The 24,676-nt window shown below is 45.0% G+C and overlaps 3 protein-coding genes across 3 annotated transcripts in view; 1 reads left to right on the plus strand and 2 right to left on the minus strand.

The window, feature by feature from the left end:
• LOC309563476 (uncharacterized protein) overlaps positions 1 to 24,148 on the minus strand; it is a 51,284-nt gene extending 27,136 nt beyond the window's left edge. Inside the window, exons 1-3 of the mRNA XM_082267869.1 lie at positions 23,987 to 24,148; positions 6,060 to 6,183; positions 5,846 to 5,943 (exon numbers count right to left, since the gene is read on the minus strand). Of these exons, the coding sequence (XP_082123995.1) occupies positions 5,846 to 5,943; positions 6,060 to 6,144 (183 nt within the window). The 5' untranslated portion in view covers positions 6,145 to 6,183; positions 23,987 to 24,148. The remainder of the gene's footprint in view (positions 1 to 5,845; positions 5,944 to 6,059; positions 6,184 to 23,986) is intronic.
• Positions 1 to 24,676, plus strand: part of LOC309564419 (uncharacterized protein) — a gene marked incomplete at its 3' end in the record, with an annotated part of 909,898 nt that overhangs the window by 314,472 nt on the left and 570,750 nt on the right.
• On the minus strand, positions 1,536 to 2,604 carry LOC309562837 (uncharacterized protein). Its single transcript, XM_082267152.1, has one exon. It carries the CDS (start codon positions 2,498 to 2,500, stop codon positions 1,571 to 1,573), a length of 930 nt encoding a protein of 309 aa, XP_082123278.1. The 5' UTR covers positions 2,501 to 2,604; the 3' UTR covers positions 1,536 to 1,570.

Genomic DNA, 24,676 nt, shown 5'->3' on the forward strand with positions numbered 1-24,676 from the left:
AAGTGGTTAAGGAAGACAGGTGAGTGCCTGAAAATAACCAAGTGGGGTTACAACCACTTTAATATCTGTTGTGCAAATCTATAACCTATTTTCATTTTTAGACTCCAAAATAATACAATCTTTTTTTTTTTTTTAATCTATATGCAATCTACTTGTTCTCTCCCTCAGAAATTCTGGCCTATCCAATAAAGGTTTCAAAGATGTGAAGTATTTTTCCTTTACATTTTAAACAAAATAGACATTATTTTTTCTTTACAGATCCATGTCACCTTAAGAAACATGCCTAAAAAAAACTGCAATTGCTCATCCCTATTTATAATTACTGCAAAACAAAACAAAAAAATGACAAACAAACTGAAATGAATGCACAAATTTATAAAGTACACACATTAAGTGTATAAACATACACATTTTTAACAATGTTTTAAAATGATTACCAATATACACAGGACTCTTTTTTTTTATATTAGTCATGTCCCTTCATAGTAAATTTACACATTTGACATCACTGTAAATTAGTCTTCTATAGTTACTTTATTTCATGGATAATATATCTTCCCATTCAAAAGACATTGGAACTTTCTGTTTTCACTGATGACTCCGCCATGTGTTTTTTTGTAAATGTTCAGTGCAGATCTGAATAACTAGCCCGACCTACAGTGCTGGAGGATTCTATCACCAGGAATAAATGTACAAGGAATAAATATGTAGAACTCAAATTCAGTCTTTTCTGGAGTTTTACACTGTAATGCAGAGTCCCCGACGTACACAGTGTAACAGCGCCCTGGTTGGGACATTCTTTTATTATCATTGTCTACATCCTCGCCACACATTGTTCCCTCAGCATTATCATTGTCTACATCCTCACCACCCATTGTTCCCTCAGCATTGTCCACATCACTCTCTGCACCCCTGTGTTGTATCTCTTTTCTCAATGTCATTACTACATTCCCTGGCTGCTCCATCCTTCATCCACACTACATTCTCAGACAGCTCTCCCCCACCATCCACACTACATTCTCCGACAACTCTCCTCCACCATGTACACTACATTCTCCGACAGCTCTCCCCCCACCATCCCACCATCCACACTACATTCTCCGACAGCTCTCCCCCCACCATCCACATTACATTCTCCGACAGATGTCCTCCACCATCCACACTACATTCTCTGACAGACCTCCTCCACCATCCACATTACATTCTACGACAGATCTCCTCCACCATCCACGCTACATTCTCCAACATCTCTCCTCCCACATCCACACTGCATTCTCCGACAGCTCTCCTCCACCATCCACACTACATTCTCCGACAGCTCTCCTCCACCATCCACACTACATTCTCCGACAGCTCTCCTCCCACCATCCACACTACATTCTCCAACAGCTCTCCTCCCACCATCCACACTACAAGCTTCCACAGCTCTCCTCCACCATCCACACTATATTCTCTGACAGCTCTCTCACAACATTCACACCACATTCTCTGACAGCTCTCCTCCACAATCCACACGTCAATGTATTTTTTGGTGTTTAACAAGAGTTTCTTTCTTATGGAAAGGTTACCTTCACTCTGACCATGAATTAGGACGATCACCCATGTGAATTCTCATGTGTGCAAGAAGGTTTGCTTTCTGAGTATAAGATTTCCCACACTCTGAACATGAATAAGGCCACTCACTCATGTGAATTCTCCTATGTGCATCAAGGCCTGCTTTCTGAGTGTAACAATTCCCACACTCTGAACATGAATAAGGACGCTCACCCGTGTGAGTTCTCTGGTGTCTAACAAGGTCTCCTTTATGAGTGAAAGATTTTCTGCACTCTGAACAGGAATAGGGACGCTCACCTGTGTGAATTCTCTGATGTGTTTCAAGATGATCTTTCTTAATGAAGGATTTCCCACACTCTGAACATGAATAGGGACGTTCACCTGTGTGAATTCTCTGGTGTCGAAGAAGGTTTCCTTTTTGAGTGAAAGATGTCCCGCACTCAGAACATGAATAGGGACGTTCACCCGTGTGAAATCTCTGGTGCTTCACAAGATTTCCTTTGTGGGAGAATGATTTTCCACACTCTGAACATGAATAAGGACGCTCACCAGTGTGAATTTTCTCATGTTCAACAAAGTCTCCTCTATGAGTGAAACATTTCCCACACGCTGAACATGAATAGAGACGCTCACCCTTCTGAATTTTCCGGTGTCTAGCAAGATTATGCTTCTTATGGAAAGATTCCCAGCACTCTGAACATGAATAGGGATGCTCACCCATGTGAAATTTCTGGTGTTTAGCAAGATCTCCTTTATAAATAGAATGTTTCCCACACTCTGAACATGAGAATAGATTCTCATGTTGGTGAACTCCTTCATGGGGTAAGGAAGATTCCTTGGGATTAGAAGGATCTGTTGATCTATCTGCAGTGTGAGATCCTAAATGGATATTTGCAATCCTAGTATGTGATTGGTGAGAAGATTCCCCCTGGTCAGAGGGATCCATTGATGTCTCCGGACAGGAAGGTCTGTGATGGATATTTTGTGTATTTGGATTTCCTCCTGGAGGATCCTGTGTGATGACATCATCTTCTGTATTAGAATAATATAATAATAATATAAGAGGTTGTTCCAAGGTGTTCCTGACATCACCTCCATCTGTAGGAAAGAAGTTAAAAAAAATGGTAAAAAAAGTGAGGCCCGGAGGAGAAAATGGATGAAGGGGCGGCATGATTTAAGGAGAAACAGGGTCAGGGAAGGGTCAGCGAGGTCGGAGGGGTTGCAAGGAGAGTAGTCATTACCTGATTGGAGGAAAAAGGTTGGATGGGCAGGGAGCAAGATGTGAGGGTCAATACAGATAGGTGGTTTTGGATTCAGTCCAAAGAATTCAGGAGAAGAGGTAACTTCCCTCCCACCACCCTTATGTTAAGGGTTGCTGAGGAGTATGGGTTGGGGGAACATTTTTGTGTTTTTCGACTCGAATTGAGTTTATACAAAAAAAAAAAAAAATTACAGAATAAATTATAAAAAAAAAATAACGAATACATGATTATGTCTCTTGCGCATTTTGTCACAGCAGTTGGCGGGTCGGGGGGGTCTTTGGGGGGGGGGGGGGTCAGTGTTTACTTACATTTTAGCTAATGGTGGGGGCCCATCCAGGGTATGGCGCTCCCCATTTGGTTTGCGATCGTTCTCCCAGGAGCTAGGTCCCCTGGGGACACATATTGGAAGTATGTGTGAGGTCGTAATATCTTCGAGTCGGTTGGGGCATGGCTGAGGACATGGACGATTACAGTTAAAATTGTGTCTTAAGGACACCTAAAGACCCCTTGTTGTTGGGCATTGTTAGAAGATGCCCTGTGTCGGTGTCTCTCCCTGCTGAAAGCTGGTAGGAGGGGGAGAAACTGGCTTTCAGCTGCTGCAGAGAGCCACACAAGGCTTCCATCAGTAATTGCCCCTCCGCTCAACTGCACCGATTCCCAATGCTGTTTGGGCCCCGGGCCTACTACAGGAGGACTGGTGGTCCCCCCCTATCAGCAGCCCTGGGCACAGGCACGGTTTCTGTTCTGCAACGGGCCCTAAGTTATGGACCCAGCCACTTCGTAGTGTTCGCCTAATTACCCCTGTCTACAGAACCTTCATCACTGTCCTCCAACATTAATTATCTAACATTTTTCCATAAAAATACAATCCTTGTGTAGCACTACTCCCATGGTAGCTGCTTACTACGGGTCCCCCTGGGTTACCATTAGCAACAACAGTGCAGTTCGACATTTTCAGAGTGATTTTGGCTCAGCCAGGAAACAATCTAGGAGCTTTGGTTTTTGTGTTTTTATTTAGAACTTGGAAGGGAGAAGGGAATGAGTGGGATACTCCAACTTATATAACTATGCACAGTTAGCTGGGACAACTGAAAAACGCTGAGGAACGCTAGTCACGGCTAGGCCGCTGCTTCACCTTGACATTTGCAGTGAAGTAGAATTAAGGTAAACTGTACTGTACTGCAGAACAAACTTCAGGGCCCTTCCTGGCACCCCCTTTGTTCCTAATCTTCAGGGTCATCTACACGGCACCCCCCTTACTGTTACACTTCCTGTGTGAGCTGGCTCCATGATCCCCTGACTTCTCTGGACTGGTCCCCCTTTCTGGGCAGACCCTTTGGCAAATCTCCTGGTACTAACGGACACTGTTTTTCCCGAGAGACTCTGCCAGCAGTTCCACTTGTCAGCACTCTGGATCCTCTGCAGCTCAGCTCCACACCTGGTTCACTAGACCTGACCGCCTGAACCACTTTCCTCACACCTGCAGGAGGAGAGATATCCGTCCACCTCCTCCTGGGACTTTGCTCCCGCTAAAAGATGCCCTGTAACATGTCCCCTCCGTATTTATGGTCATGCCCAAGATGCATTGCAGGAATGCCCTCCCACTGGGACTGACATAATACCTGATGTGTCACTGGCTGGGTTTCCTCCACTGTCCAACAAGCTCCCTCATTGGATACAGTGGGGACACTACCTCAGACCCAGTGAATCACACCTGGAAACATGTGACAGGCAAACTAATAGATCAGGCCCCCTGATAAGCAGAAGGAGCAAATAGATGCTTTACCTAGCACCTACCTAACTAGGAGGGTGCTACACTTATAAGTAAAATAAGACTGTGACCGGTTTCTTCCATAGTGCCTATACTTACTTTTGTCGTTAGGTAGAGAAATTTCATCCTGTTCGCTTTTCATAATCATCCCGACCTCCTCCGTGGGCGGCTGATCACCCCCCACATACGTCTCCACTTCTTCTTCTTTACCGTCAGATTTTATATTAATCCGATCTTCACCCTAAACCCCAAAATAATAGAAAACATCTATTAAAGCTGAATTCCAGACAGTTATAAAAGAAACAAACGACAACAGTTCTGTAATCATTAATACATCATTGAATGTAAATGTAAGCAGTGTAATGACCGAAATGTGACCTGGTATCAGTACATTAACCACTTCAATACCGGGCACTTTCACCCCCTTCCTGCCCAGGCCAATTTTCCCCTTTTAGCGCTGTTCCATTTTGAATGACAATTGCGCGGTCATGCAACACTGTACCTACACCAAATTTATGTCATTTTCCCCCCACATCACCGATCGCCGCTCTGCGCGCCCTGTATTATCCTGCCGGCGTAATATGACGTCCGGTCAGGATAATACAACCACATTCCCGCCGTCAATATGCTATAGGGCGGGCGGGAAGTGGTTAAAGCTCAGACTAGGAGTGGGAGAAACAGGAGCTTACCAGCTGTACTGCATAGCAGGGTGACAGAAAAGTGATCTAATCAGTATGCTGGACCCCGGATGACATGTGAATGAACTAAAGACCCACAAAAGAAAGTGACAAATATTGATAAAAAGAAAAAAAACAATAAAATGGGGGGGGGGGTAAAATATAGGGTGCTTACAGAAGAAAGAGCTGGAAACCAGGAATGATGGCGTAGGGAGTAAAGACTGCTCTTCAGATATAGAAGTAAGCAATAAAACAAGAAACTACGTAGAAGAATATAATCTCACAAAACCAGAAAAATTTCTGTGTTCTTTATACTGAGTCCACCTACCTGATGATGGTGAGTGATGGTGTGATCTTCCTGTGAGGAATTCCGGGAATACAGAGGACCTCCCCCTCCGATAGACTGCTGGGCTCCACTCACCAACGTCTCTTCTTCTTTAATCTCAACTTTCATGTCTTTTAGTTCTTCATCCTAAACCCCACAGATGTTAAAATACAATTGTTAAAAGGAGATTACATAGAAAAATATAATCTCATATATTGGAATTCTCTTTGAGTTCTAGTTGTTCAGTCTCACCTACCTGATGATGGTGAGGGATGGTGTGATCTTCCTGTGTGGAATCCCGGGAATACAGAGGACGGGGACATCTCTCTGGTGGGTTCCCATTACTGGATCCATCTGTAGGAAACACACACACTGACTGAATACATTGTTTCTATGTGTTTATCAGATGATGGGGGATCTAGGTGGATCCTCCGTACTGCTCTCTCCTTTACAATAAAGTCTCCTCTTACCCGGTGATGTGAGGGGCGGCTGATTCTCCATCATGACGTCCTTGTAGAGATCCTTGTGTCCTTCTATATACTCCCACTCCTCCATGGAGAAATAGACAGTGACATCCTGACACCTTATAGGAACCTGACACACACAATGATACAGTCACCATCCAGACACATCCCTTGTCTGTTACTGGATAATGTCCCAGAATTCCCAGCACCGCTCACCTCTCCCGTCAGCAGATCAATGATCTGGTTGGTAACTTCCAGAATCTTCTTCTCTTTTTCTCTTGGGTTTCAGGGAGTGAGCTAAAGGAACTGTGATAGTTAAGTAATCGCCAAACTTCACCGGAGGTAAACTCTGCATTGAAAGAACAACAATGATCCTCCCAGAATCCTCCTCACCTCTCCGGTCAGCAGGAAGATGATCTCCAGGGTGAGGTTTAAAGTAGAATGTTAAAAAAGCCTCCTAACCCATATACTAGCTAACCGTGTAAAAAAAGACGTCTATTTATACAGTAATAGCATCTGTGTGTATATCAGCATCTGATGGAGATAAAATACATCACAGTGACTATGGAGGAAGAGGATGGACAGGACGGAACTTCACTGGGTGTAAAACAAAATATCTTATTACCTCCTCTACTGCCAGTTCCAATGTCGTCTTTCTACTTCCTCGCAACTCGCCTCTCACCTGGAACTTACTTTTGGACCCCTACATCACTTCCTGTTCATAAGTTACCTCACTTCCTGTCTGTATATCACTTCCTGTCTGCACCAGACATCACTTCCTCCCCAGTTTTGGTATCATGTCCTGTGTCTGTACAATCACACTCTTCCTATCTCTGGTCTGGTTTTCAAGGTACACCTTGCTAGTACCGGTGTAACGTTAAAAAACCATACCCCGTGGAGAAACCATACCGTCGTCACTTCCGGTCTGAAACAGCTGAGCAGCGCAGCAGTGCGCATGCTCAGAGCCACGGATACGTAAATGAACATGAAAGAATTTGACAAGTGCGCATGCTCGGTGGGCATGAAATTCTCACGGCACTGTGTCTAATGTAATACTTGCGGCGGGTACATTAAAACACTTCGGCTGCAACATCAATCATCTCCTCTGCTATCGCTGTAACTTCCCTCATCTCCGGTAATAAATATAAAAGCGGCGGCGGGAGTATGAGATGTAAATGTGACGACGATCGCGGCTCCGTGATCCGCTTTTATATTTATTACCGGAGATGAGGGCAGTGACAGGGCGAAGAGCGGAGATGATTTATGTCGCAGATAAGCTGTTTTAATGTAAGCGCCGCAAGTTTAACTACCGTGAGAAATCCATACCCTCCGTAGCTGAACCGGAAGTGACGAGGGTATGGTTTTCTCACGGGTATGGATTTTTCACGGAACACCGGTGTTTCGTGAAAAAACCATACCCGTAAAAATTCTATACCCTCGTCACTTCCGGTGCACCTACGTCATTGACCAGCTGAGGAGCTGACTAGTGCGCATGCTTGGCTGCAATATCAGTCATCTCAGCTCCTACCCCTGTCACTTCCCTGATGTCGGCTACTAAATGTAAAAGCGGATCACGGAGCCGAGATCTCCGTGATTTACATTACATACACCCGCCGCCGCTTTTACATTTACTAGCCGAGATCAGGGAAGTAGAAGAAAACACAGGCGCCACTCTAAGTGCAGTAACTTGAAACTTTTTTATTTTGATAAACCGCTAGATAGGGGGGTACTCACAAAAGGGATGATTAAAACAGCTCATAAAACACACTCCGGTAAGGATCAGGATGGCTCGAGCGGTGACAAGTAGACAGGCTGTAGCGGTAGCTGCCGCACTTCCTCGTCCCGGGGACACTCAGATGACCGTCCGTCGTCACTTCCGTGAGCGTGATTACGTCATGGCGCCGGCGACGCGTTCTCGGAGCATGCGCTCCTTACTCATCGGCCTGAGGAAGGAGCGCATGCTCCGAGAACGCGTCGCCGGCGCCATGACGTAATCACGCTCACGGAAGTGACGACGGACGGTCATCTGAGTGTCCCCGGGACGAGGAAGTGCGGCAGCTACCGCTACAGCCTGTCTACTTGTCACCGCTTGAGCCATCCTGATCCTTACCGGAGTGTGTTTTATGAGCTGTTTTAATCATCCCTTTTGTGAGTACCCCCCTATCTAGCGGTTTATCCAAATAAAAAAGTTTCAAGTTACTGCACTTAGAGTGGCGCCTGTGTTTTCTTCTAGTTGGCCCCAAGCAAATCTTCTACTTGTCACTAGAGCTGCCTCAGGAGTGCACCTTGAGCTTTTTATGGACTTTTATGGACTTTTTTATGGACTTTGCCATACATGGAATTCTCAATCTGCCCTTTTTACCTTATTATCATTCACTCTGGTTAATTGTGTGTCCAGTGACATTGGTATAGCCCCTGGTGATATTTATTCCCCGTTGTGCGCCAGTTATTTTTATTTTTGGTGAGATCAGGGAAGTGACAGTGGTAGGAGCGGAGATGACTCATGTTGCGGCCGAGCTGTTTTAATGTAACCGCCGCAACAGCTCATGCCGTGTAACGATACACACACTACCGTCAAAATGTCATACCCTCAGAGCATGCGCACTTCTCAGCTCCTCAGCTGTTCAATTAGGTCACCGGGGCTGTGAGCATGCGCACTGCTACGCTGCTCAGCTGTTCCTGACAGGAAGTGACAAGGGTAGGCATTTCTCACGGGGTAGGTTATTCTCACGGAACACCGGGTTGGTCCCCCTTTTGCCTTCAGAACTGCCTTAATTCTTCATGGCATTGGTACTAAGGGGCCCAAAGTGTGCCAAGAAAATATCCCTCAAACCATTATATCACCACCAACCTGAAAGTTTAATACAAGGCAGGATGGATCCATGCTTTCATGTTGTTTACACCAAATTCTGACCCTACCATCTAAATGTCGCAGCTGAAATTGAGACTCTTCAGACCAGACGTTTTTCAAATCTTCTATTGTCCAATTTTGGTGAGCCTGTGCCAATTGTAGCCTCAGTTTCCTGTTCTTAGCTGACAGAATTGTGGTCTTTTGCCTCAAAGTTCGATGTGTTGTGGGTTCAGAGATGATATTCTGCATACATTGGTTGAAACAAGTGGTTATTTAAGTTACTGTTGCTTCCCTATCATCTGGAACCAGTCTGCCCATTCTCTGACCTCTGACATCAACAAGGCATTTTCCTCCACACAATTGCGGCTCACTGGATATTTTCTCTTTTTCCCACCATTCTCTGTAACCCCGAGAGGTGGCTGTGTGTGAAAATCCCAGAAATATTCAGACCAGCCTGTCTGCCACCAACAACCATGCCACGTTCAAAGTAATTTAATTTTTACTTTATACCCCTTTCTGATTCTTGGTTTGAACTTCAGGAAGTCGCCTTCACCATGTCTAGATGCCTAAATGCATTAAGTTGCTGCCATGTGATTGGCTGATTAGCAATTGGTGTTTACAAGCAATTGAACAGGTTTCCCTAATAATGTGGCCAGTGAGTATATGTCAGAGCAATATAAATGTATAATAATAATAATAATAGTGTGTGAGTGTGGGGGAGGGGACATTAGAGTGTAAGCTCCTCTGGTACAGAGACTGATGTGATTGGCTCAGTGATCTCTGTACAGCACTGCGGTATAAGAGCTATATAAATGTATAATAATAATAGTGTGTGACTGTGGGGGAGGGGACATTAGAGAGTAAGCTCCTCTGGTACAGAGACTGATGTGACTGTGGGGGAGGGGACATTAGAGTGTAAGCTCCTCTGGTACAGAGACTGATGTGACTGTGGGGGAGGGGATATTAGAGTGTAAGCTCCTCTGGAAAAGAGACTGATGTGATTGGTTCAGTGTTCTCTGTACAGCACTGCGGTATATGTCAGAGCTATATAAATGTATAATAATAATAGTGTGTGACTGTGGGGGAGGGGACATTAGAGTGTAAGCTCCTCTGGTACAGAGTCTGATGTGACTGTGGGGGAGGGGACATTAGAGTGTAAGCTCCTCTGGTACAGAGTCTGATGTGATTGGCTCAGTGATCTCTGTACAGCACTGCGGTATATGTCAGAGCTATATAAATGTATAATAATAATAGTGTGTGACTGTGGGGGAGGGGAGACATTAGAGTGTAAGCTCCTCTTGTACAGAGACTGATGTGACTGTGGGGGAGGGGACATTAGAGTGTAAGCTCCTCTGGTACAGAGACTGATGTGACTGTGGGGGAGGGGATATTAGAGTGTAAGCTCCTCTGGTACAGAGACTGATGTGATTGGCTTAGTGATCTCTGTACAGCACTGCGGTATATGTCAGAGCTATATAAATGTATAATAGTGTGGGACTGGGATGAGATCAGAGGTGAATCTCTGTGGTGACTGTGATACTGCCCTGTAATTGGTTCCTGTAAAGGGAGTGCAGCCTATTGCAGTGGAGAGGTCTGAGATTAGTTTCTGTGGAGAGCAGAATCTGCTGGTTGTGCCACCAATCACAGTGGAGAGGTCTAAGGTGAGTGAGAGCAGAATTTGCCTAGTAACTGTGATCCCGCCCTGTGATTGGTTGGTGTGGAGGGAGTGCAGCCAATAGCAGTGGAGGAGGAGTGAAGAGGGAACTCTGAAGTGATGGCTGTGAGGTGTCCGGTGTTCCGTGAGAATTACCTACCCCTCGTCACTTCCGGTTCTCGGCACTGTATGTAATGCAGCGGTTACATTAAAACAGCTGTGCTGACATACGAGTCATCTCCACTCCTGTGCCTGCCACTTCCCTGATCTCGGATAGTAAATATAAAAGCGGCGGCGGCTGTATGAAAACATAAATCACGGAGCCGAGAGCTGCTTTTATATTTACTTGCCGAGAGCAGGGAAGTGACAGGCACAGGAGCGGAGATGACTCCTATTTCAGCCCCGCTGTTTTATGTAACCGACGCGTCGGTAGGTTTTTTTCACGGTACACCGTGATCGTTTCATACTGCATGCGCACTAGTAAGCTCCTCTGTTCTTCCTTTAGGTATCTGGGGCTCTGAGCATGCGCACTGCTGCGCTGCTCAGCTGTTTCTGGCCGGAAGTGACAAGGGTAGGTTATTCTCACGGGGTAGGTAATTCTCACGTTACACCGGCTCTCCTCGGCTCTTCTATGACTGAATTCTCCATTTTGTTTTACATCGGTGACAGAAGTGACGGTGGAATGGGTTCTGTTTTCTGTCACAGGAAATGTGGTAAGGGCTCATGCAAACTGCAGCTCAGAAAAAAAAAAGCTGCTTTTTATAGGCATTTGAGCTTTTATTTCAGCTTGAAGGAGCTTGTGCTTTTTTTTGCTCTTTTGCACGTTTTTATTGAGCTTTTTGAGCATAAAGCTAATTTCCCTTACTTTTTTGTGTGTTTTCAAGATTTTTAGCGCTTTTTTTTTACTTTGGCGTCTCTCCTGCTTAACCACTTCCCGCCCGCCCTATTACAAATTGACGGCGGGAATGTGGTTGAGTTATCCTGACCGGACGTCATATGACGGCGGCAGGATAACACCGCTCTGGGCGCCCCCCGGGGGCGCGCAGAGCGGCGATCGGTGATGCGGGGTGTCAGTCTGACACCCTGCATCTCCGATCTCGGTAAAGAGCCTCTGACGGAGGCTCTTTACCATGTGATCAGCCGTGTCCAATCACGGCTGGTCACATAGTAAAACAGGAACAGCCGTTGATCGGCTTTCCTTAGTTCGTGCCTGACAGGCACGAGTAAAGGAGCGCCGATCGGCGGCTCCCCTGACAGGGGGGGGGGGGGTCGGCACTGGTAATCAGATCATTGATTACCAGTGCAGACCCTCAGGGGGGGGATGCCACTAGATCCACCAGGGATGCCCACTATGACCCCAGGGATGCCCACTATGACCCCAGGGATGCCCACTATGGCCACCAGGGATGGCGATCAGGGCTCAGGGAGCCCCCCATTGCCCTCCCCATCAGTGATGCCCACTAGTGTCCTCCCTATCAGTGCTGCCCAAGTGCCCATCATTGCCATCCTTTAGTGTCGCCCACCAGTGCCCATTATTGCCCACCAGTGCCGCCTATCAGTGCCCATTAGTGCCCATCAGTGCCGCCCGTCAGTGCCCATCAGTGCCGCCCATCAGTGCCGCCCATCAGTGCCCACCAGTGCTGCCTATCAGTGCCCATTAGTGCCCGTCAGTGCCACCTATCAGTGCCCATCAGTGCCGCCTATCAGTGCCCATCAATGCCGCCTATCAGTGCCCAGCAGTGTCGCCTATCAGTGCCCACCAATGCTGCATATCAGTGCCACATATCAGTGCCTATCAGTGCCGCCTATCAGTGCCGCCTATCAGTGCCACCCCATCAGTGCCACCCCATCATTGCCTCCTCATCAGTGCCTGTCAGTGCAGTCTCATCAGTGCTCATCAGTGCAGGAAAAAACTTATTTATTTACAAAATTGTATAACATAAACAAAAAAACTTTTTTTTTTTTTCAAACTTTTCTGTCTTTTTTTATTTGTTTAGCAAAAAGTAAAAATCGCACAGGTGATCAAATACCACCAAAAGAAAGCTCTATTTGTGGGGGGAAAATGATATAAATTTGGTGTAAGTACAGTGTTGCATGACCGCGCAATTGTCATTCAAAATGCAACAGCGCTAAAAGGGGAAAATTGGCCTGGGCGGGAAGGGAGGGAAGTGCCCTGTATTAAAGTGGTTAAATAACGATTTTTGACTTATCGTAAAATCTATTTTTTATGTTCATTGATGGACACAGCACCCACCTCTCTATGGAGTTTTTTTTTTTCTTCAGACACTGCTTGTAACAAAACTGAGTACCTATAGCAGGAAGTAAGAGTATACGCCCTGGGACTGCCCCATAGGCATAGTCAAGGTTTTTTTCCTGCCTAGTGTCCTACTCCTGTAGAGAGAAGCATAACCCAATCGTTAGGAAGAATCAGGAGCTGTGTCCGTCAATGAACAAAAGAGAAAAAAACTTACATTGTGTGCAGCGAGTCCGTGAATTATTTCTGGCTCTTGAAAGTTTTATTGAGTTGTACGCTACCTAAAAATCCCCTCTGCGGAATTATCATTTTTGCAACAAATTTTTGGTATTGATACATATCATTCAGACCACTGCTCAGCTCCCTGTGTTTGACAATCCCTTGCCTATTAGTCCAGAAAATGCCCATTACTGATACTGAAGATTCGGCTCCCAATTCACTTCATTAGGGTTCGGATTTGGGATCCAAACGTCATACCATTCTCTGAAACCGCATTGAAGCAAACACGGGTATGATCGGCTCATCCCTATTTATAATTATGGCGAAACAAAAGATTGAAATCCAACTGAAATTGAGGGACGAATTTATAATGTACACACATTATTAACTGTAGAAATATATGAATTTCTGACAATGTTTATAAAATTGATTTCAAATATACACACGACTCATTTATTTAATATTAGTCATGTCCCTTCATAGTAAATTTACCCCCCACCATCCACACTACATTCTCCGACAGCTCTCCCCCCACCATCCACATTACATTCTCCGACAGCTCTCCTCCCACCATCCTCACTACATTCTCCGACAGCTCTCCTACACCATCCACACTACATTCTCCGACAGCTCTCCTACACCATCCACACTATATTCTCCAGCAGCTCTCCTTCACTATCCACACTACATTCTCTGACCAATCTCCTCCTCCACACTACATTCTCCAACAGCTCTCCTCCCACTGTCTGCACTACATTCTCCGACAGCTCTCCTCCCACCATCCACACTACAATCTCCGACAGCTCTCCTCCACCATCCACACTACATTCTTTGACAGCTCTCCTTCATCATCCACACTACATTCTCCGACAGCTCTCCTCCACCATCCACACTACATTCTCTGACAGCTCTCCTCCACCATCCACACTACATTCTCTGACAGCTCTCCTCCACCATCCACACTACATTCTCTGACAGCTCTCCCCCACCATCCACACTACATTCTCTGACAGCTCTCCATCACTATCCACACTACATTCTCTGACCGATCTCCTCTTCCACACTACATTCTCCAACAGCTCTCCTCCACCATCCACACTACATTCTTTGACAGCTCTCCTTCATCATCCACACTACATTCTCTGACAGCTCTCCCCCACCATCCACACTACATTTTCTGACAGCTCTCCTCCACCATCCACACTACATTCTCCGACACTCTCCTCCACCATCCACACTACATTGTCCGACAGCTCTCCTCCACCATCCACACTACATTCTCCGACAGCTCTCCTCCCCATCCACACCACATTCTCTGACACTCTCCTCCACCATCCACACTACATTCTCTGACAGCTCTCCCCCCACCATCCACACTACATTCTCCGATACTCTCCTCCACCATCCACATTACATTCTCCGACAGCTCTCCTCCCCCATCCACACTACATTCTCCGACAGCTCTCCTCCGCCATCCACACTACATTCTCCGACAGCTCTCCCCCACCATCCACACAACATTGTCCAACAGCTCTCCTCCACCATCCACATTACATTCTCCGACAGCTCTCCCCCCACCATCCACACTACATTGTCCAACAGCTCTCCTCCACCATCCACAATACATTCTCTGACAGCTCTCCTCCGCCATCCACACTACATTCTCCGACAGCTCTCCCCCACCATCCACACTACATTCTCAGACAGCTCTCCCCCACCATCCACACTACATTCTCCGACAGCTCTCCTCCACCATCCACACTACATTCTCCGACAGCTCTCCCCCACCATCCACACTACATTGTCCAACAGCTCTCCTCCGCCATCCACACTACACTGTATTTTCTGGTGTTTAACAAGAGTTTCTTTTTTATAGAAAGATTTCCTTCACTCTGAAACATGACTAAGGACGATCACCCGTGTGGATTCTCAGGTGTACAAGAAGATCTGCTTTCCGAAAGAAAGAACATCCGCACTCTGAACATGAATAGGGACGCTCACCTGTGTGAAGTCTCTGGTGTGTATAAAGGCCTGCCTTCTGAGTGAAAGAATATCCGCATTCTGAACACGCATAGGGACGTTCACCTGTGTGAATTCTTTGGTGTCTAACAAGGTCATTTTTATGAGTGAAAGATTTCCCACACTCTGAACATGAATAAGGACGCTCACCAGTGTGAATTCTCTGATGTGTAACAAGATGATCTTTCTTAATGAAAGCTTTCCCGCACTCTGAACATGAATAAGGACGCTCACCCGTGTGAATTCTCTGGTGTCTAAGAAGGTTTCCTTTTTGAGTAAAAGATGTCCCGCACTCTGAACATGAATAGGGACGTTCACCTGTATGAAATCTTTGGTGTGTCACAAGCGTTTCTCTCCGAGTGAAAGATTTTCCGCACTCTGAACATGAATAATGATGCTCACCCGTGTGAATTTTCTGATGTTCAACAAGTTCTCCTCTATGAGTGAAACATATACCGCACTCTGAACATGAATAGAGATGCACACCTGTTTTCATTTTCTGGTGTCTAGCAAGATTATTTTTCTTATGGAAAGAATTCCAGCACTCCGAACATGAATAGGGATGCTTACCCCTAAACACTGTCTGGTGTTTAACAAGATCTCCTTTATAAATAGAACATTTCCCACACTCTGAACATGAGAATAGATTCTCTTCTCGGGGAACTCCTTCATGAGGTAAGGAAGATACCTTGGGATTAGAAGGATCTGCTGATCTATCTGCAGTGTGAGATCCTAAATGGATATTTGCAATCATAGTATGTGATTGGTGAGAAGATTCCCCCTGATCAGAGGGATCCATTGATGTCTCCGGACAGGAAGGTCTGTGATGGATATTTTGTGTATTTGGATTTCCTCCTGGAGGATCCTGTGTGATGACATTATCTTCTGAGTTACTATAATATAATAATAATATAAGAGGTGTCTCTGGGGTATTCCTGACATCACCTCCATCTGTTGGAGACAAATGTAAAGAAAAAATTATCAGTAGATCACAAATAACTGGAGTTTTAGCCCCTCCTCCCCGACATTTGAAATGCCGATCTCACAGTTGGGCTCCTTTTCTCCCTCCAAAATCAATCAGAAAAGTGTTCACACCGAGTCCATATATGATCTGCAAAATTGTTCATATTAAATAGCTACCACTAAGTCTTCGTTAGCCAGAATTCATTATCGTTTTTTTTCGCTACAATTCATTATCGTTTTTTTTCGCTACATTTCTCGGATTTGTCTGGATTTGAAATTATAAAGAATTTGCAAATCACTTAAGGACTCTTTGAACACTTTTCTAAAAATACCAGTAATAGAAAAGTCACGTTGGTCTAACAGTCAACAGTTTCACAGAGCTCTGGCATGGAACTGGGTACAACTGTAACATCAAAATATGAAAATCAAGTTAAAGATATAAACACCCAAAACAACTAGGACACGTGGGGTAAAATTTCTTTGTTACTATATATTGGGGACATAAATGGCCCTTTCATATGGTGTACAGTATCTCCTCCTCATTTGTTGGGAACATGATGTTATATTAAGGAATGGAGATGGACCTTTCATATGGTGTACAGTATCTCCTCCTCATTTGTTGGGAACATGATGTTATATTAAGGAATGGAGATGGACCTTTCATATGGTGTACAGTATCTCCTCCTCATTTGTTGGGAACATGATGTTATATTAAGGAATGGAGATGGACCTTTCATATGGTGTACAGTATCTCCTCCTCATTTGTTGGGAACATCACGTTATTTTGAGGAAAGGAGATGGCCACCTCATTTGTTGGGAACATGACGTTATATTAAGGAATGGAGATGGACCTTTCATATGGTGTTCAGTTTCTCCTCCTCATTTGTTGGGAACATGACATTATATTGAGGAATGGAGATGGACCTTTCATATGGTGCACAGTATCTCCTCCTCATTTGTTGGGAACATGACATTATATTGAGGAATGGAGGTGGACCTTTTATATGGGTACAGTACTTTCACCTGATTTGTTAGGAATATAATGTTATATTGAGGAATAGGAATGAAGCTTTTCATCTCCACTTCAATTGTTAGAAGCAGTTAGCCACAGAGTGCTATACAAGCCAAAGACTGTGGTCCATCCCTATGGAATCCAAACCTCAAAGACCCCTCTGGGGCTTTGCCCACCAATATGGGTGAAACCTTGACCATTTAAAGGGAACAGCAACATTTATGGGTATGTAGGCAGGTAGAGATTTATGCTGTCCCAATCAGGAGGAAAACAGTTAGCAAAAATAATGCAGGAAACAGGCTAAGTTCTTCCTCTTTCCAGATGTTGGAACTAAAAAGGGGGAGGGCTCTTCCCAGTCACACACATTGTGCATGGGAAGGTTAGGGATAATTGTGTTTTTCCGGTTCTTTTCTTGGCGGGCATCCTGGGTCCAACCCACTGGTTTTGTGCTTTATAAAAAGGGACAGTGGTCTAGGACCAGAGAGCTGAATGGGCCAAGAGCTGAGAACTGTTGGTACTGCTGCCAGACTCCGTCCTGTTTCCCTTCTGAACATGCTGAGTTTGGGATGACAAGTAATGCAGGAGGCAGAACCCCTGGATCCTGCTACAGTCTGAAAGAGCTGCTGGGACTTGTAGTCAACCCTAAAGATGCCAATCCTGGGCAATAGCACTATGGACTCTGCCAAGAATGGCCTCCACCAACGAGATGATGATATGTATCATATGAATTTATCTTGACATGTTTATATTGACTGTCATTTTTATATTTTTGTATTATAAATAAATGTATATATCTTTTTATTCCTTCTTTTTTTATATTTTGGGCACATTCAAATCCCCATTTCCAGGATTTTCGGGCTATTTTCCTTTTTCCCTTACCTCCCCCCCCGCCCTTCCCCTTCCTTGTTCCCCTGCCAGACCTTATACTTTACGCTTTTGAATTTTTAGGGGACGGTGCCAGAATTGTATTGACAGAGATTCACTCTCCACCCAATTTGCACTAAATAAATAATTATATTTTCTGTTATAAAACATATCTAATAAAATTAAAATTTCATAAATTTAGGCCAAAATGTGTTCTGCTACATGTCTTTGGTAAAAAAAAAAAATCTCAAAAAGCGTATATTGATTGGTTTGTGTGAAAGTTATTGCGTCTACAAACTATGGTATATATCTCAGAAAATTGATGGGGGATACATTTTTATTGCTTCACATGTTGGCGAATGTCACCTCATGGCTGGAGGTCGAATCACTCTATCAGGCCCCACTTCAGAAGGACACCTGTTCCGGCACAGAGACATTTTGATGGGAATAGCATTGAGCACTGGTTGTCTGCCACCAAATCTTCACAACACTGTAGACTTCACCATGTCCAACCTCAAGGCGAAGAGTGGAACCACCACACTCTATGAGGCCACACAGTCAATGGTTCAAGGCATGGTCCCTAGGAGGCTTCTATTACGCAGCAGGCCCTAGGTTAGGGGTCCAGCCACTCAGTAGAGCAGTGGTTCTCAACCAGGGTTCCTCCAGAGGTTGCTAGGCGTTCCTTGAGCAATGAGCAATTTCTGCCTCTCAGATAAGGTCCTCCTGACACCATTGATCTTTTTAGCCATCTGGAAGAAGGTAATTCTTCCCAACGTCCACAAGTTTAAGGGGCATTCATCCCACTGACCATCACACTAATGTATCATGAGTTGTAAATATAGTCATTTTTAGCAGGGGTTCCTGAAAATTATTTCAAGGGTTCCTCTGTCTTGAAAAGGTTGAGAAAGGCTGCATTAGAGATAGCCAAGTGCCATACTATCCGCACCTACAGAAGAATTACAGGCCACCACCGTTTCCTCTTCTGAGCTTGCTGTTCCTTCTCCTTACCACGCTTTACGTCATAACCTCAAGGGTAAAATGGACTGTCCATTTTGTTCCCCAGTTCACCCTCCTCTTCTTCGTAACTCAAATCAGATGGTTACCACCACGCTTTACGTCATAACCTCAAGGGTAAAATGGACTGTCCATTTCGTTTCCCAGTTCTCCCTTCTCTTCTTCGTAACTCAAATCACGTGGTTACCACCACGCTTTACGTCATAACCTCAAGGGTAAAATGGACTGTCCATTTCGTTCCCCAGTTCTCCCTTCTCTTCTTCGTAACTCAAATCAGATGGTTACCACCACGCTTTACGTCATAACCTCAAGGGTAAAATGGACTGTCCATTTCGTTCCCCAGTTCTCCCTTCTCTTCTTCGTAACTCAAATCAGATGGTTACCACCAAGCTTTACATCATAACCTCAAGGGTAAAATGGACTGTCCATTTCATTCCCCAGTTCTCCCTTCTCTTCTTCGTAACTCAAATCAGATGGTTACCACCACGCTTTACGTCATAACCTCAAGGGTAAAATGGACTGTCCATTTCATTCCCCAGTTCTCCCTCCTCTTCTTCGTAACTCAAATCAGATGGTTACCACCACGCTTTACGTCATAACCTCAAGGGTAAAATGGACTGTCCATTTCGTTCCCCAGTTCTCCCTTCTCTTCTTCGTAACTCAAATCAGATGGTTACCACCACGCTTTACGTCATAACCTCAAGGGTAAAATGGACTGTCCATTTCGTTCCCCAGTTCTCCCTCCTCTTCTTCATAACTCAAATCCGATGGTTACTCTTGAGTAAAAACTTCCATAGGAGTACATTTGAGTGATATACGAAATAATTGGATTTCCACTCCATGTACTGGATTTGGCTGTTCTGTGTGGCGCTCACCATAACTTTTTATAGCTTAGTTGCATCTCAGTAAATAGCATCAAAAGCCTGGTCCTCGGAACCCATCCCGGGGTCCCGCTAAGGGGAAACTCCACCACACAGTTCAGTTCACCTCTTTACAGCATCCTCACTGATCACCTCCAATACACGGACAGACCACAAGGTCCGGTCTCCTCCTACATATATTACTAAAGAAGCAGGAAGTGACACATGTGGGGAAAGGGACATCAGAGCACCAAGTGGTAACTCTTGCAACACCACACATTAACCCTTTATTAGGCAAGCATATGTTTAGGATGATATGAAGATCTGATAATTATCTAACATTTTTCCTTAAACTACAATCCTTATACACAGAAGTAAATAGAGACTGTGAACTGTTTCTTCCATAGTGCCTATACTTACTTGTATCAATAGGTAGAGACATTTCGTCCAGTTGACTTTTCATAATCATTCCGACCTCCTCCGTGGATGAGTGCTCACCCCCCACATATCTTTCTACTTCTTCCTCTTTAACTTCAGCTTTTATATTAATACGTTCTTCACCCTAAACCCAAAAATAATAGAAAACATCTATTAACCACTTCAGCCCCGGAAGGATTTACCCCGTTAATGACCAGGCCATTTTTTTTGCGATTCGGCACTGCTTTTTTCTGTGTGTAATTTCTGTGTTCTATACACAGAGTCCTCCTACCTGATGATGGTGAGGGATGGTGGGATCCTCCTGTGTGGAATCCCGGGAATACAGAGGACGGGGACATCTCTCTGGTGGGTTCCCATTACTGGATCCATCTGTAGGAAACACACACACTGACTGAATACATTGTTTCTATGTGTTTATCAGATGATGGGGGATCTAGGTGGGCCCTCCGTACTGCTCTTTCCTTTTCAATAGAGTCTCCTCTTACCCGATGATGTGAGGGGCGGCCGATTCTCCATCATAACGTCCTTGTAGAGGTCATTTAAACTAATACAAGGTCCACAGATCCTTAATCATCGCCGTATATACTTGAACGGTTTCTGTAATTAGTGTTTATTACTCACCTGTGCTGATATCTACAGAAGGTTCCTCCTCTTTAGTTGTCACCATCATCCCAACTTTCTCTGTAGACTCCTGAAAACCCATCACAGTCATCTCCTCTTCTTCCTCTTTAACCTTATCTTTCACATACATCTGTTCTTCATGCTAAACCAACAGAAAGAAAAGAAAAAAAAAAAACTTAGAAATGTGAGGAACAATAGGCCGGGAGAAGAATATAATCTCATACAATCTAGAGTCACTTTTATGTTTTTTCCATCTACCTGATGATGGTGAGGGATGGTGTGATCTTCCTGTGTGGAATCCCGGGAATACAGAGGACCTCCCTCCTTCATAGATTGCTGATCTCTCATGAACATCTCTTCTTCTTCTTTAATGTTAGCTTTGATGTCTTTCAGTTCCTCATCCTAAACCACAAAGATGATAGAATACATTTGTAAAAAGGAACAATAAAATACATAGAAGAATGTCATCTTTTTGCTTAGAATACATTTTTAGATCTACATAAGGGATGCACCGATACCATTTTTTTTTAACACCGAGTATGAGTACTGATATTCACCGATACGAATTCCCAAAACCTATTGCCAAGAGTAGGAAGGGGGGTGGTTGGGATGGAAAAGGCTGTGATCACTAGGAGGGGGGGGGGGGGTTATTGGGAGATTGCTGGCTGGCCGGAAGGGACCTCTGGAGGTGGTAGGTGGTAGAGGATAGGGCATAAAGGCTGGGCTATGTATTGGTTGGACCCGTTATATCATTTGCAGCAGTGGAGGCTTTAGGAGTTGAGGACAATGTTGGAAGAGATGGAGGCTGGTTTGGGCTAGGAGTCGTGGGGGTGGAGGAGGGAGCTGGAAAGACATAGGGGCAGAGGTTACAGCTGGCGGAGGGAAGGGGGAAGCAACAGGCAGAAGTGAAAGCTGGGGGGGGAGGGAAGAAGGAGGAGGAAGGGATAGGGGACTTCCGCTGACAGTTGAAATGTCATCAGTTGTTAAGAACATGGTGGCCCCACTCCTTAAAGTGGAGTTCCACCCTGGGAATACTTTTTTTTAATAAAAATCCCCCCGGGACAGTCAGGGCTAGTACATTCCACAATGGATAGCCTCTGATCTGTCCCGGGTTACACTTACCTGCAAGAAGAAATACTTGTGTATGTAAAAAATTGTGCGCAGGATCTGTGAAATTAATAAAGCTGCAACCTTAGAACCAAATGGGGATAAAGATTAATAAGAAAAAATCAGGTGCGCTAAATTCACACACAAATCAGGAGGTAAATATGATACTACAATAAGTATCTACCACACTCCTGTGATGTGTGCCTGGGTTGATGTACAATCAAGTGTGTATACAATAAAGCATTATATACTCATATGCATAAACATAAACGTGATGAATAAAATCGTGATTGGGTAAATGTCACTCAGGTGAAAATCAAAGAAGAACACGAACGTGTACACTGGAGTGAATCTCAACATAAAGTGTCAATTAATTCAATCGTTGCCACCACTGTATGATGTGTACAAAACGTAGGAAAAAAAAGGTGGAAGGTGCATATAGTCCCAGCTATTCCCACACAAGTTTGTGGTGAAATCCACACAGCAGATTCCCCTGGACTTGTCGGGTGCAGATAGGTTCCACCACCTTATTGGGGACTAGCCCCTTACCAGAAGGAAGAAGGTCAAGGGCGAAATGTCAGCTCAGCAGTATAGTAGATATTCAGGAGAGCAGGTGAAGCACTCAAGTGGGAGGTTCAGCCTCTTACCAGATCGCACAGTAGTAGGGCTAATATCACACTAATATCGTGGTGCCTCTCTGGTGGTCATCCACACTCTGGGCGATGTCTCTCTATTGTCACGGGTGAAGACTTCCGCACGTGTCTCACAGAAACAAAAACCAGACCATAGTGCAGTACCTCTAGTATTTATTACAACAAAAAATCAGATGCACTTACATAGGTAGTTTCTTCTGTGGTCACAAGAAATCAAAACCGATAAGAGAGAGGCCGTGGCCGTCTGCAGCGCGGTCTGCGGCGACTGGTGATGACGATGCGGCGCTCCTTCCTGACGCGTTTCCTCTAAACAGACGTCAACGGAGATAGAGGAAATACTTACCTTGAAAAAGTATTGTCCAGCGCTGCCATCTCAGGTGTGGGCATCTTGAAGCCAGCACGATCCTCTTCTGCGGTCCTCTTCCGTCTTTTTCGGTCCCACGATGCACTGCACCGGCCCCGCTGTCAGTTCCGGTGCGCACGCGTCATCCCTCCACAGCTTCTGGGCATGCCCAGAAGCTGTTTAGAAGGGAATGACGCGCGCGCACTGGAACCGACGTCGGGCCGCTGCGACGATGACGTTCAGCTCCCAGGAATCATTGAAAAGCCAGGAAGGCCGCCGAGGGGAGGAAGAAGGAAGTAAGGTAAGTATATTTTCTTCTAAACGAGGCAAGTTAAAAAAAAAAAAAAAATTGCGATTATCCATTTGTTTTTCAGGTGACCCGGAGCGAGAAGATGGAGGTAAGTATAAATTTAGGGTGGAACTCCACTTTAACGACTGATAATTGCTGGCATTCTTTTGTGTACATTTCAGCTGTCAGTGGGGGAATCCCGCTGACAGCTGAAAGAACCGAGCCTGAAAGTATCGGTTTCTAGTATCAGAGGCATTTGCACGAGTACCGATGCTTGTGCAAATGCTTAGTATCGGGGCTGATCCTGATGTCGGTGCAACCCTAGTCTACATGCTGAGTCCCACCTACCTGATGATGATGGGGGATGGTGTGATCTTCCTGTGTGGAGTCCCGGGAATACGGAGGATGGGGACATCTCTCAGGTGGGTTCCCATTACTGGATCCATCTGTAGGAAACACACACACTGACTGAATACATTGTTTCTATGTGTTTATCAGATGATGGGGGATCTAGGTGGATCCTCCGTACTGCTCTCTCCTTTACAATAAAGTCTCCTCTTACCCGGTGATGTGAGGGGCGGCTGATTCTCCATCATGACGTCCTTGTAGAGATCCTTGTGTCCTTCTAAATACTCCCACTCCTCCATGGAGAAATAGACAGTGACATCCTGACACCTTATAGGAACCTGACACACACAATGATACAGTCACCATCCAGACACATCCCTTGTCTGTTACTGGATAATGTCCCAGAATTCCCGGCACCGCTCACCTCTCCTGTCAGCAGATCAGTGATCTTGTTGGTGACTTCTAGAACCTTCTTGGCACTGGTTACCTCTGTTGTCAGGCAGTGAGGTGAAGGCACGGTGATGGGTGATGTCCTGTGAAGACGACTGCTGGGTGTTAATGGATCACCAGATGTTTTCTTTAGTATTTTATATGTAAAAAGAGAAAGTAACAATCATCATTACAGAATTCCCAGAATCCTCCTCACCTTTGCTTGACCTATACAGGACTCTCCTCTCTGTAGACGGATAAGAAAATGAGAATTATCTGGACTGTATCATAGATTCTTTTTAAATGTAGAACTCTAACCAATGCCTTTTAGTTTAGGTCTGGAGTGAGTGGAGAAGAGTTGGAACTTCTTTTAGGACTTTCTTCTATCTGTGACCTTCCACTTTCTGCCTAGGTGACCAATATCAAGAAGAAAAGGACGGGAGTGAAAATCAAGTGTCAAGTTTGCTTTTAATGAGAAGAATTACCTTATTAATATTGGATTAAAGAGAATCACTGACCGTGTATGATGGAGGATATGTAGACATGACGTTGTGCACAGAGGCCGGGAATGTCTATATTGTGAGCCCCGTCCTATTATACTGCATGTACTGTGCACATTGATGTCACCCCGACAGCCAACTCCACCAAAATAGGTCTGGGGGCATCTGTGCTGTGATTGGTGCTC

Source organism: Pelophylax lessonae, assembly GCF_965119305.1.
Source record: "Pelophylax lessonae genome assembly, chromosome: 9".
NCBI lineage: Eukaryota > Metazoa > Chordata > Amphibia > Anura > Ranidae > Pelophylax > Pelophylax lessonae.

Excerpts from the sequence above, each read along its gene's own strand:
- LOC309562837 (XM_082267152.1), bottom strand. The coding sequence starts at position 2,500 with ATGGATCCCTCTGACCAGGGGGAATCTTCTCACCAATCACATACTAGG.